The 14,517-nt window shown below is 33.5% G+C and overlaps 2 protein-coding genes across 2 annotated transcripts; one reads left to right on the plus strand and one right to left on the minus strand.

Moving 5' to 3' along the window:
• The first annotated feature begins 3,453 nt into the window (after positions 1 to 3,453).
• On the plus strand, positions 3,454 to 5,478 carry LOC18590816 (transferring glycosyl group transferase (DUF604)). The gene is made up of 3 exons (XM_007016562.3): positions 3,454 to 4,330; positions 4,513 to 5,055; positions 5,159 to 5,478. The coding sequence occupies exons 1-3, from the start codon at positions 3,461 to 3,463 to the stop codon at positions 5,279 to 5,281; spliced, it is 1,536 nt and encodes a 511-aa protein (XP_007016624.3). The 5' UTR covers positions 3,454 to 3,460; the 3' UTR covers positions 5,282 to 5,478.
• A 1,768-nt stretch (positions 5,479 to 7,246) lies between these two features.
• On the minus strand, positions 7,247 to 10,557 carry LOC18590818 (putative serine/threonine-protein kinase PBL5). The gene is made up of 5 exons (XM_007016564.3): positions 10,177 to 10,557; positions 9,206 to 9,456; positions 8,787 to 8,976; positions 8,277 to 8,668; positions 7,247 to 7,803 (listed from the first exon to the last, which is right to left on the minus strand). The coding sequence occupies exons 1-5, from the start codon at positions 10,301 to 10,303 to the stop codon at positions 7,504 to 7,506; spliced, it is 1,260 nt and encodes a 419-aa protein (XP_007016626.1). The 5' UTR covers positions 10,304 to 10,557; the 3' UTR covers positions 7,247 to 7,503.
• Between the last annotated feature and the right edge of the window lie 3,960 nt (positions 10,558 to 14,517).

Below are 14,517 nucleotides of genomic sequence, written 5' to 3' on the forward strand. Positions count from 1 at the left end.
AAGAAACTTGGAGACCAAACATAATATTTTTTTTGTTCTTTGCCAATGACATATTGTACGGAAAAATCGAATGAGATAGATAAGTTTAACCGTATAAAATAAAAATATTTCTTTATATATTTGATTTATCCCTTGATGTATCCAAATTTCTTTGTTCAAAAAGTCGAATTCAATTTTTTCCTCGATCAATTAAAAAAAATCAAATAAGAATAACGATTTTCACTCATTATTTTAATTTCTTCAACAAATCAACAAGCTAAAAAAAAAATACATGCAATTAATTACTAACCCAATTGTTAGAATTTGACCTTGGTCTAACAATTGAGAAATGAGCCTCATTGGCTACTCCCAAAGAAATTAATTGATGGAATTCTCCTATCTAATGGTTCTTTAATACTATATTTATGAAACATAAAATAGGTATATAGTGCAGCTGCTCTGGCTACTGTAAACCAGCTGTAAAATTTACAAACTATTATTCTTTTTGCACCATTTATTCATAGATTCGAACCTAGGAAAATGACCACACCTTTTTCCAGGAAAAGTTGTAGAAGCACATGAAGATTTCTTCTTTTATTTTTTACTGAAATAATTATTCACTTCATAAATTTTTCTGTGATTCCTATTAATTTATACAACAACAACTTTTCAAAAAAAAAAATTATATAACAAGAAGTTGTCATATAATAATGGGTACTCACTATATATTTTTGAGATATCTATGTTCAAACCCTATTATTTACTTAGATACTTAAATTCTATAAATACTTGATTAATATTTAAAAATTATTATCTAACTATATCCGTATTAGATAGGATTACACGTTAAATACTCAATTTTTCAAAACTCTTTAATTTATGATTATAAAGTTTAATATTGCCCAAGTTCGATTCTTCATGCAAGAAAATATAAATTATACTTATTTGCAATTTTAAATTGATTATATAAACGAGCTTAAGGTATGAATATCTGATACTATCCAAATAAAAACATAATCCGATATAAATATCAAGTACTTTATCCGAATCCAAGACAAATAACAAACTTCCTACACAAACATATTTCGAATCCAAATATAGAATACACGAATACTATATAATTGATCAAATAGCTCTAGGTATCTAAAAATTAAATACTCATTGCCATCCTTATACGAAAGTAACACGTCATGTTGGAGACAAAAATGGTTAGGCTAATGCTAACCACTTTTATATAAGGTAACATGGACATGGTCTAATATAAACTAAGATTAGGGTTAATTGATTGGGAAATAAGTAGATATTGTGTATATGTATAATTGTATATATGAGATCTATAGAATAGTAGCCCCACATGCGGTAGGACCCAAGAGACATGTGAAGAAAACTTTTGGGATAACCTTACCTTATCTGCTCACGGCTGAAATGCTGATTGTGGGCGTGGGAGGTCACAGTCACACGCTGCCTGTTGCACAAAGTTGTGCCCTTTTCTTGGTACGTCCGATCATCTCTGTCAAGATTCAAGATGGATCGGACTTTTGCTGCTCTTGGTCCTACTTCCCTTGCCTCTCTTCTTGGGAAAAATGAAGGAAAAAACGAAAGAAAAAGGCATGGGAATCATGGTCTCGTGTGTTGTTCTTCATACAAACAAAGGGTCTTTCATGGCTTGTCCTCACCATCACTCCCACCTCTTTTGCCACAGAACAAAACAAGAAGTTAAAGAACAAGAAAACTTTGAATCAAAATTTTATATTTTCTACTATGTAAAGCATCCAAAGAAGTTAACACTTTATTGTTTTGATTTTGAGTTTTTAATATTTTACATATAAAGTGTAGTTTGATATATATACAAGTTATTGTCCTAATCGTACAAGTAGTAAACACCATATCCACGTAATTAATATATTATATCTTAATGCATGTTTGGCTTAATTTTTTTTTTCAGCTTATCTATCTCTTAAAAGTAAAAGTCAGACCAAACATAATTTTTTAAGAAGCTCTTAAAAAAATAATTTTTTTTTTAAAAACAAAATTTTTAAAAAAAAGAGCTTAAAAAAAAACTCTAAGAATGAGCTTTTTCTTCTCTTCTGTTAAAAATATGAGAGAATTTTTATTTTTATTTCAGAGATATCTTCATTTATTAAAAACAATTACAATATTACCCTCTCACCATTTGATAACAATCGTATGGTCCAAAAATTCTCACCATCACTCGAAATACAAAGATTTTTGTTTTCCCTAAGAAAACAAGAACCATGATCTGAATTGGTTTTAGTTCACTAGTTGCTTTCAAATTGAAGGGCAGATTTAAATAATAACTAAATTTGTAAAACGACTAGAAATCCTAGCCATGAAAGAAGATTCTTGAACCCTTTTTTTTTCTTAGAATATATGCAAATTTAGCTATCAATGTGTGGCATGAAATGGAGTAAATTGAACATATTTATTATTCACGTGCCCATGTTCTAATTCCCAAAGACATCATCTTCAACTTTGGGCTGTCCACTAAAAATCCCATTTGCTCCCAACCACAAGCTTGGTTGGCCAACAATTATTGATGAACTTTGAATTTTACAAAATAAATAAATAAATAAATCAATCAATTTTAAGACTGATTATTATTAGGTTAAAATGGTGAATTTTTATTTCTTTGTGAATAACACCCAGAACTTGTATGTATATTAAACTCCAAACTTACCCCTTTTCATCCTTCGGTTTGGGCTTATAAGCATTGGGAATTGATTCGGCTGAGGAAACTGGTCTACCTTTTTTTTTCCCTCACCCCATTTTGTTCCTTCATGGGCTCCAAAGCCCATAATTTGGACACCCACAGTCGTGACGAGTATGGGTGGTGGTGTATAAATTTTACATATTATTATTTGATTAAATATTAATATCTCATTTATAAAAAAATTTAAAATTTAAAAACTTTAAAAGTAAATATTTATAATTTTAAAAATATTTATTTTAAAAATCTTTTAACAGTTTATTTTTACGTATTTATAAGATCTATTGACACTTTATGATTAAGTGATAATGTATAAATATTATATACGGATAATGTATCAAATATAAACGTATATAAATTTAGAGAGATATACAAATTATACAAATTCGGTGCAAGATTTCACTTTGAAAAATACCCGTATTCAATTTTTCATGGTTTGTATCATAAATAAATTTACTCAAACCATCAAAAAAAAAATTTTCAAACCCATGCAAAGAGGAAGGTATCAAAAGAAAGAAAAAATGTACATGTAAGAAAACGAAAATTCTTCTCTTTAGATCCGAATAATTCTCAGTCCAAGCTGATTTCTATAGCTATCCTTCTCCTTCTCCATGCTTTGAACCGAAAACATGGGAAGCATCAATAGCAAGACAAGAACAAGAACAACAAGATCATCAAAAACAACAAAAAAGCAAAAAACAAAGAAGAAAAACTGCAAAGAAATTGCAAGAAACTTTCACCCTTTAACAACAAATGACCTCTACGCAGCAGCGCATGCAACAGAGTAGCTTTAGAGGGATCGTCATTTATTTCTTCATAGCCATGGCTTTGCTTTACATTCTGTACTCGAATCTCCTGCTGAGCAATGACCGCAAAGATTGTCCTGATGTAACCAATCTCTCCACAAAAATTGAAGCAGCAGTACCCTTCAACTATTCCCCCACCACCTCTTCACAAGTTGAAAAAATTGTAGAGGAAAAGAAAGTAGAGCCTGTACTTGAACCAGCCCCAGGTTACCATCGATATGACTTAGAGCTGAAACACATTGCTTTCGGGATCGCAGCTTCCTCAAATTTGTGGGATATCAGAAAAGAGTACATAAAAGTATGGTGGAGGCCGACTGAGACTAGAGGGGTAGTTTGGATGGATAAGCAAGTAAGGACCAGGAGAAATGAAGGGCTGCCTGAGATTCGGGTTTCTCAGGACACTTCCAAGTTTAAGTACACAAACAAGCAGGGCTCGAGATCGGCACTGAGGATTTCAAGGGTTGTTTCGGAGACACTTAAGCTTGGAATGAAGGATATCAGGTGGTTCGTAATGGGGGATGATGATACAGTTTTTATTGTGGACAATGTGGTAAGGGTGCTTTCCAAGTATGATCATACACAGTTTTATTATGTTGGGAGTGCATCAGAGAGTCATATTCAGAATATATTTTTTTCATATGCTATGGCATTTGGAGGGGGTGGATTTGCAATAAGCTATCCATTGGCAAAAGAATTGGCAAAGATGCAGGATAGGTGCATCCAGCGATATCCAGCATTATATGGCAGTGATGACAGGATTCAGGCTTGCATGGCTGAGCTAGGAGTGCCTCTCACCAGGGAACTTGGCTTCCATCAGGTAATCTTCGGCCTCTTCGATTTCGCTCTTGCCCTATTCACAATGGGAAAGAATGAAAATATATGAAATTATAAACTAGTTATAAATTTATAAAGTAGGATAGGAAAAGGAAGCCCTTCTTTATCTTCATTCAAGAATTTGGAAAGCGGGGGTAACTTGTTTTTTTTCTTATGCTTGTACAGTATGATGTTTATGGAGAACTATTAGGCCTGCTGGGAGCCCACCCAGTGACTCCATTGGTATCACTCCACCACCTAGATGTAGTGGAACCTATATTCCCTGGCATGAAACGAGCCAGAGCCCTTGCACACCTGCTTGAAGCTGCCAAAGAGGACTCGGCAAGTCTGGTGCAGCAATCCATCTGCTATGACTCGAAACGATTCTGGTCAATCTCAGTCTCTTGGGGCTATGTGGTTCAAATCTCGAGGGGAGTAATGTCTCCCAGAGAGCTTGAGATGCCCACTAGAACTTTTCTTAATTGGTATCGGAGGGCTGATTACACTGCTTATGCATTTAACACTAGGCCCGTCGAAAGGCACCCTTGCCAAAAGCCTTTCGTTTTCTATATGAGCAAGATCAAGTATGATCGTGCTAGGAAGCAGACAATAGGGGTGTATTATCGCCATAAAACACGCAGCCGTTATTGCCGTTGGAGAATGGCCTCTCCTGAGAGAATTTATTCTGTTGTAGTCCTAAAGAAACGAGATGATCTTCGATGGCAGAAGGTGCACTTTCTACGCTTTTTCTATTCAGAATGTTATTGAGTAGAACACTGTCCAAAGAAATTACAGATGCTGTTACTAACTGAATCCCAATTTCGTTTTGTAGTCGCCAAGGAGGGATTGTTGCAGAGTTCTTCCATCAAGGAAAAATAATACAATGGTTTTATCAGTAGGAAATTGCAGAGAGGGTGAGGTTAATGAATTACAGACGAAAAGGGGATCTTCATAGGTCTTTTTCTTTTTTTTTTTATCTTCTTTTTTCACCATGGCCCAAGGCATACAGCATACAAGAATAAGTTTAATGCCAAGGGTCTCAAGAAGAACAGAGATCAGAGGTAATTTTGATACTCCAACAGGCTCAGGAAAGAAAACTATTTGCCCACATTACTAATCATGAAATGAGTCATACATGATTGCATGCGTTTCTCTCTTGTTGGTGTCTGTATTTGTAATTCAATACAAACAAATCAACAACAGTTTATATGCAGAATCACTTGTTACAGAAGGTTCCCTTACTATCTCTTTTGCCATATTCATGATACAGCAAAAGGAAAAATGTTGTACCTCTAATTCCATAAGGGGGGCACTTGAGATCCTAACTACAACATCGACAGAAAAGAGAATTCCTAAAAACTGTTTTCTATTTTCAGAAACAAATTCTTCAATTACTTTCACTCACTGCATGTGCTTCAGTTCCATTCCCTGTGAGATTCTGTGGGACTGAGGCGATTGGAGATGTAGCAGACGCCAGGATGGCGAGTTCAATCTGAGAAGTATTAAGAGGCAATGGCATTTCGACCGGATGTATGGCCACAATTCTGCCATCCTTGATCTCCACAGTCACTGCTTTAATTTTCAAACCAAAAACAAAAGATTCAAAGGTAATCAACACTGAGCAAAAGCAAGTTTTTGAGATACACGAAAGTAGTTTCGTCTGCAATTGCCTTTTCTTTTTCTTTATATCTGCTTTCTTGAGGGTCAAACAAGATGGCATAACCCCAAAAGCTATTTTACTACTATCAGAATCAAAACAAATTCTGGCTTCTGAGGCATCCAATGAATAGAAACCAAAAGGAATGATCATTTAAGCAACTTAATGATTTTCTTTCCTTTTCATGCCATTTTTCTTGAGATCCAAACAAAGGCTACAGGACGATTTAGCAATAATTCTAATAACAGAACTGCTTAGAATGAGACTGCAAAAGCTTTAATTTCTTTTATTCTCACACTGTAATCACAATCAAGACACAAATAATGGTCTAAAGATTAATAAATAATAATTAACAGAAGCCGAGAAACTATCAAACAATTATTAGCAAAAAGCCAGCTTCAATTTAACCCATCAAAGAAATAAAGCCAGAAACTTTACTTCCTCACCAATGAACAGACAAGAAAGGGAACATTTGAAGAAAAACTAGAAAAGGGATCTTGAAAACGAATGCACCCAATCTAGGACAACATCAAGACAGACAGAAATCAGAATAAAGAAGGGAGAGCTTGCATGGTTTATTGAAAATCTTGCAGAAGAACATCAACGCTACCTGGACGAGAGAACCACCAGAGGATGAAGAAACTGAGTAGGACGACCACGGGAATGGCATGGGTCCATTTCTCTGCCAATGGAAACACTCGAGACTTAGAGGCCCCTCTTTCCTTCTTGGCAACTTTACCCTGTGGTAGCGAAACTGGAAGATGACCAGGTCTCATCATGTTTCAGGAGATCTGCTTTTCTTCAAGCTGCTTGAGAGAGAGAGAGATTTGCTGAAGATTGAGATGGAGAAAACGTTTGGCGTTGTCTTGTAGGGAGCTGAAGTAAGAGGGCTATGGTTTGCGGTTAGTTAGTTTGGCTTCTAACGACTTTAGGCGGGAAATCTTTTGGTATGCGACAGGAAGAGAACTTTGTGGGAATCCAAAACTTTTTCAATCTTAGCAAAGGTTTGGAATTAGAAAGCAATAACTGGGTGAACTCAGCCCAGCGGAGCTTAGCTGAAGCCTTTCCAAGATCCTAATGAATGCGGCTTTCTTTCTCATAACTGACGTTTGATGATATATAAGCTAATACTGAATATTCACTTCGTACATGTAAGACTGCAAAAGTGACTCTTGAGTTTGGAATTTGGGGTTAAAATTAACAAATCACCCTTTTCATTGTAGGATTAAGCACGAGAGCAACATGGGAAGGAACTCATCACTGTGAATAGTAAGGTTAATTTATTATTAGGTGAAAATGGTTCCTACAAAGAAGCATCCTACATACAAGGACCCCAACTCACATGTACAGCAGCAGAAGTGGGGGGAAAGGAAGAAAGGAAATCTCTGTATGTGAAGATTTAAAGATGGAAAGTGTGCCAGTTATCTTCTGTGATGCAAAAATTGATAACCAGGCACTGTGAATTAACACCGCTGAACAATATTTGCCACTTTCTTTTATTTCTAATTTTGTCCTCCAGCTCAGTAAGTCTTAGGCTCATGATCTGCAACTGGTCCTCTATCGTCATCCCTAGTCACAGCCAATGTAGCAGTGCTCCTGCGAGAGCTCTGAACAGGATTGCTTGGGTCATATTGCTGGGAGGCTAGGTAATTCAGAGCCATAACCACATCGGATATGGCTGGCCGCATATTAGGTTGCTCCTGAACACACATTGCAGCAATGGCAAGCGCTTGGTACAGACCTCTCACAGGGTATTGACCTTGCAGCAGAGGGTCAACCATTCGTGAAAAATTCCTTCGATCTCTGAACATGGGCCGTGCCTGCAAGCAAATAAGCAATTAAGCATTTATAGAACAGATCCAAGGAACCACTTGCAATAATTACTATTTCCCTTCATCAACTTGCCTTCTAAAACCAGTTCCTTAATTGCTATATAATAGTAGAATTATCAGCTAGAAGACACAGGACAAAAACTACACTTGGCCAAAAATATTTAACCCACAATTTCTTACAGAATTTCCTTATAAAATGAAGATATCAAAGCAAAAGATAGATGACACTTCCAGCAAACTTATTAAGGAAAAAATCAATTGAGATTATATACTACAAAACAAAACCAGATTCATCACTATCGCACTTTTAAACAGAACTACAATCCCAATAAATATGATAAACAGGCCAAAATGAGTGAAGACGGAAGAATGATTTTTAACAGACAATCTTAAAATGGAAATATAACCAATTGAAACATCAAAGACATTAATTAATAAAAGTGGAATAAGCTTTATCTTACCCATGCAACAAGATTTTGCTCCCCATGATCTCTTGTATTGTCGATTGCTTTCCTACCAGTAATTAGTTCCAAAAGGACAACCCCAAAGCTGTAAATATCTGATTTAAAGGTCAGCTGTCCAGTCATTGCATAATCTGGCGCACAATATCCATATGTCCCCATAACCCTTGTAGAGACATGAGTCTTATCCCCAATGGGACCCACTTTGGCCAACCCAAAATCAGATAGCTTCGGATGGTATCCCTCACCAAGCAAAATATTGGAGCATTTCAAGTCACGGTATATGACAGGGGGCTTCATTTTATCATGCAAATATTCTAAGCCCCTTGCAGCACCAGCTGCTATTTTCATCCTCATGTTCCAATCAAGTGGTTTTCTGCTAGGTGGAAGATCTGTAGCCATGGAGGAGAAACGATAAGAAAGTTCATGACATAATTGGTAGAGATATCATAAAAGGTAAACAGTAAAATAACAAGATCAGCACGGAAATGCTAAGAAGATTTTGCTTACCATGTAAATGGTTCTCCAAAGACCCTAATGGCATGTACTCATAAACCAGTAGTCTCTGCTCATCCTCAGCACAAAACCCTATCAATTTTACTAGATTTGGGTGCTCAGCCATGCTTAATGTCAGTACTTCAACAACAAACTCCCTAACGCCCTGAACACCATTACGATCAAGTTGCTTGATAGCGACAACCTACATCAGAAAAAAAAAAGAACAGCAAAGTAACCACCAAATTCACCAAAGATAATGCAGAACTGAGATATAATACAGGTTCACCTAGTATAATACAGGTTTGTTAAGTTGAACTGAGATATAAAACAATTAAGTTAAGTAAACCAAGTAATTGAGTAACAAAGTTTTGATAGGATATATTCATAATTTTCAACAACATTGACAGCAAGACAATATAAACTCAACTAACCTCGTTTGTTTTCTCCAAGAATCCCTTGTAAACTTTTCCGAAACCTCCTTCGCCCAAGAAACAATCCGATCTAAAGTTGCCTGTTGCAGCTGCGAGCTCAGCAAATGTAAATGATTGTGCCAGTTGGCTAGCTTTTCCATCCTTGGAAACCTCATCATTCAAATTCAAATTCTTTACATCCAACGATAACTGGTCATCCTTGGCTACCTCTTCCTTCTTTACACTCTCATATGGACTGACTTTCAGTGCGTCTTTTAGCAGATGTATCAAAAACCAAGAAAAAGACATAAGCCAAGGCCCCATGAATAGGAAAGGCCAAACAGAGATTTTTGTTTATAAATGGCCACAATCATCAATTTTTAAAGTGAACAAAGAACAAACAAGGACAAATAGAACACCCAGTACGGATTTTGGATTATAGAATTGATCTTTCTTCCCTATCATGCAAACAAACAAAAAACCTACTAACATAATTGCACATACAGCACATGTTAAGAAGATACTGTATAAAAATTTCACCAATACATCATAATTAAATCACTACCAATCTGCTCAAAGAACATATTAAATGGATAAAAGAAGTACTTAAAACGCGAAGTCATTAGCTTTAACAATGGAAAAATATGAGATATAGAGAAAGAAAACATCATGACCAAAGAAGAATCCATTTTGATTTCAACACCCCTTATCAACAAAAAACCAAAGTAACGAAAAATTGAAAAAGAAAATTGGGTTAGGAAGAAAATCGACAACAAAAATGTTCTAAAATCGGATACCTTGATTTCCTAGGAGAACAACAGAAAGATCAAGAGTGGCACATATCGAAACAAAAAAACACAAGAAAAATAGTGATAACAGCAACAACAAAAATCAAACACATGATCAGACACAATGCATTTCATTTCACAAAAAAAAAAAAAAAAAGAAAGAAAACAATAAAAAAATGCATAGAATTAAAACATATTCAATACCCGAACTGGCTTGTGTATGATCATGGTGTGTGTTTCTCTTGCTGCTGTAGTCACTCCCGTTCCTGTTCTTGTTTGTTGGCTTCTCTGATCTTTGGCTTGAATTCCCAGCGCAACAAAAACAACCCATACTCAATAATAATTATAAAACAATAATAATTGTAATTAAAATCTTTCCCTCCTTTTCTCTATTTTTCTTTCCCTTTCTCTCTCCTTCTTTCTTTTTTCCTGCTCTTTCTCAGCTGCACAGAGAAAATTTGAACCCCCAAGAAAGTACCAACAGAACAGAAGGAAAAGCAAATGCTTCGAAAGAGAGAGAGGAGAGGAAGACAAATTAGTACAACCTTAGGAGAAAGAAAATCAGAACGAAGGAAAATAAATTTTCATTTGAGGGTTTTATTCGTTCTATTTCTTATAATTTTAGGTAGTATTCAGGCGTAAACCAATTCAGGAAGACTCGTTGAAGACTAAACTCAAAAGAATGCGCCACGTCATATAGAAAAGGGTTTTTGGGTCATATCATGTGGGAGAAACAGTGCAGTAGTTTTTTGTCCGGTTCCTGTTCTTAAAAAAAACCCATTTGCTTACGTGGTGGCCTTTGATTGTCCCACAGTGATTCGGCCGCGGGTCAGTCGTCGCAACAGATCTTTGTCCTCTTGTATAGTGGAAAAACAAAATTTTCTTTTTTTTTTTTGTTTGTGTGAGTGCCACTTGGCAGGTGACGTATGCATCACAGCCAGCCTTTAATCACCGTCTAATATTTCAAATTTAAGGAAGGTCAAACGTTTCGGTGGGAGCCACCTGGATTGTGGGACCCACTGGCACACGCGGTTTTTTGTATTCATGATTCATTTAACAGCTGAACGGTGATCCACGCGTTTCAAAAAAAATTAAAAATACTCGCAATCAACAGTCTAGAGGATCCAGGCCAATGGTGCGGTTACATCTGTCAGGCTTGAACTGGGTTCCACAGCAGCTGATCACCGCTGGAATTTAAATTTCACTGTACATCAGTTGGTAAACGCTTTGGAATTCGGTTTAGCGCAGGCAGGAAAGTTCCAGCCTCCAGGAATTTTGCAATCCTTTCCCCTTTCCCATTTAATACTACTAATATTTTTAAAACTTAATTTCCCATAAATTTTATGCCTTTGTTTTTCAATTTTCTAAAATTTTCATATATTATTAATAAATTAAATATTATAATCTTGTTAATAAATAAAAATAAAAATTCAAAACCCTCAAAAATAAATATTTGTAATTTTAAAAATATTTATTTTAAGAATTTTAGAATTAATTTTTACATATATATGAAATAACATTATGTAATTCAATGATAATTTATAAATATTATATATTTTAATAATATTTCTGTTATATATTTGTACATACACTCTTTTGTTAAAAATAAAATGTTACCTCTCATATTTATACAATTCTTTAAAAAAAAATTATATTATCACTTTCTTATTGAAATCATCTTACCGCTTCATGTATTAAAAAAGTTATATTTATGAATGATAATTAATCAAATAGTTACATCCTCAAATTCAATATTACTAAGATTAAACACTTCGAGATACGTGTAAAAAGAACAAAGATTTTCTTACTTTTTTAGTTCTAATTTTGAATTTAAAGTAAAATTACAAGTAAGTTTCAACTTATTACAAAAATACTGTTTTTATGGAAATGCCCAAATAAATGGAAATTCTTCTCCATTGATTTGACATTAATTAAACAAGCATTGCATAAACAAATGTCAAGCAAAGCTTAAGTTTCAAGGTAATTGCTCTTTATATATAGTAATTAGTATCATTAATGATTACTTTTGCCAAATATGAAAAAAAAAAACTTAATTTTAAAGTATATAAAGGTACAAATTTTGTTAAGAGACCAAGATTTATAAGTTTAGAAAATATTACATATTACATGAATTATCAATATGTCATAATCTTTTTTAAAAAATAGCTCGTATGCAATTTATTTCTAAAATAATTTTATAATTAATAATGCATTTATATATCTGTTCAAGTTTTAATAAATTTAGTACAATAAATATAAATAAAAAAAAACACGAGAGTTTCCATCAACAAAGTAGTTCGACGGGTGAATTATTTTTTTTTAATTTTGATTATAATTTTAAATTATAATAATATGAAGGATACAAAAACTATATACCTAATTCCCATACGTGTTCATAAATCCAATCAAATAACAACATAATTAGGGCATGGCCGGTGCACCAAAAGGTATAGAAAACAATATTATATTACGATTGATATAGAAACTTCCAACTATATAAAAAAAAATCATTGGTTAATTATCAAAAGAAACAGAAGCCACATGTAGGGGTAAGATCAATAATAAAAACTTAGGTAGATTAATACACTTGGCACATACCCAAACCAAAATTGGGATTTAAATGTTATATTTTACCTAAAGTTTTGAGATATTTATTTCATTAATGATTTGATTTAATTATCCCAAAGTTGATGAGTGGGGTATTTGGACTAAGACAGACAGAAAAGATTGGTGGTTCATTACCAATTAGAGACATCCAACCGTTTTTTCAGTTAATTTTTTTTTCCAATGAGAACTTAAACTAATGATCATGTTTGGCAACCAAGATTTTATGTCTAAGCAAAAAGACAGGACATTTACACATGACAGGATTTTTTAACAGAATTTTTTATCAAAATTTGTTAATAATTATATTTTTATTGGATTTTTAACTTTTTTCGACAACAAAATGGGAACTTTTTTTAGTGTGAAGATATTAAAATAAGTGGAATTAGAAGCTTAATTGATAATATTAAAAGCTAGTAAAGTGGTAATCCCATGTGCTTGGCTTGTAAAGGAAAAAGCTTTGTTTCACCAAAATTGATATGGAAATCATCCTTTTCTTTATCTCTAACTCGCTTTATTTGTATTTTGCAATTTTTTTAATTTAGACTCAATTAATTAGTCATGATATCTTTTTAAAAGTTTAATTTAACTTACGCGTGTAATTTATAAAATTTAAAAGTTTTATCATCGATATATATAATAAAATTAAAAAAAAAAAAAAGCACAAGGAACATAATTTCATGTATGATTGATTCATAGTCACAAAAGTCACAAAGGGGGACCAAATACCTCATTGCCCTTTTTTTTTTTTTGCTTTTGTGTTGTAATTGGTAGCAATTAATAAAGCCACAGTTTAGGACTTTTAGGGCCAATTGTTTTGTGTCAGACAAAAGTTGACCTTTGAGTTGTTAATTAGAATTGTAGTCCCAAAATTTTGTTTTTAAATTTGGATTTTGTTAATAATTATTATATTAAATAGTATTATATATGGTATTAAATTCTTTTATTTAGTATAAATATGTTTTAATGATATATATTAAAACATATTTTTAAGAGACACCATAATAATTTTTTTTAAAATATTAATAACTCAAATTTAAACTCGAACTTTTTTTTTTGTTATTTAAAAAGAAAAAAAAAGAACAAAATAACACCTTTTGAGAGGTAAAGACTCATTGCTCACATTTTTTCTTTTCATTTGCTTGTATCCAACAACAGTAGCCGAAAGTTCCCACTTATTACTTATCAGCTTTGCAATAATCATGCTTTGCTTTATGAAATTGTTCTTTTCCCCTTTTCCCATTGTTTTAATGTAAAAAGAATTCCCTTAATAATAGACACAGTGATTATACATTCGAATATTTAATTCATTAATTAATACATTATCTTCTATCAAAATAATAAGATTTAAATCTTCTTTTTTCAAAACATAAAAATAAAGATAAAGATTATAGAGATAGGCATAGAGCCATTTATTTAGTTCCTATTTTCCCCCAAGTTTGAGCTCATGTTCTTACTCTATTCAGGCATAGATAGGAGTCCAGGAAGGAGATTGTCTCTTTCAAATTAGGTTAATAGACATCTATTTCCTTGATGCACATATTGAAAAGCGACAGATTTACGACATTACTTGAAGACATACAATGATTTAAATTACTGTTAAAATAAGAGAAAATCTTGATCTATAAACTCGAAACTCTGATATTGGGTCTCTATCTTCATTGATGCACATGCTATGGTAAATGAGTGAAATCTTGAAGCTTAAGTTTAAGACTTTCTTTCCTTCACTCACCCACTTTCTAGACAATGATTTAAAGTTGTGAAAGGAAGGGGAGCTTTAGCCTTTTGTCAATCTTTCCTTCCTACTGATTTTCTTCTTTGTCAATAAAGCCTGAAACAAATGTTGACCATGTGTCTTGCCAGATACTGCTAGCACTTAAGGAGTGGGGGGTGAAGTTAAAAGAGAAGGAATACTTTACATGGCGTATAGCAAGGAATCAA

This window comes from Theobroma cacao, chromosome 9 (genome assembly GCF_053813885.1).
Source record: "Theobroma cacao isolate CCN51 chromosome 9, ASM5381388v1, whole genome shotgun sequence".
Lineage (NCBI taxonomy): Eukaryota > Viridiplantae > Streptophyta > Magnoliopsida > Malvales > Malvaceae > Theobroma > Theobroma cacao.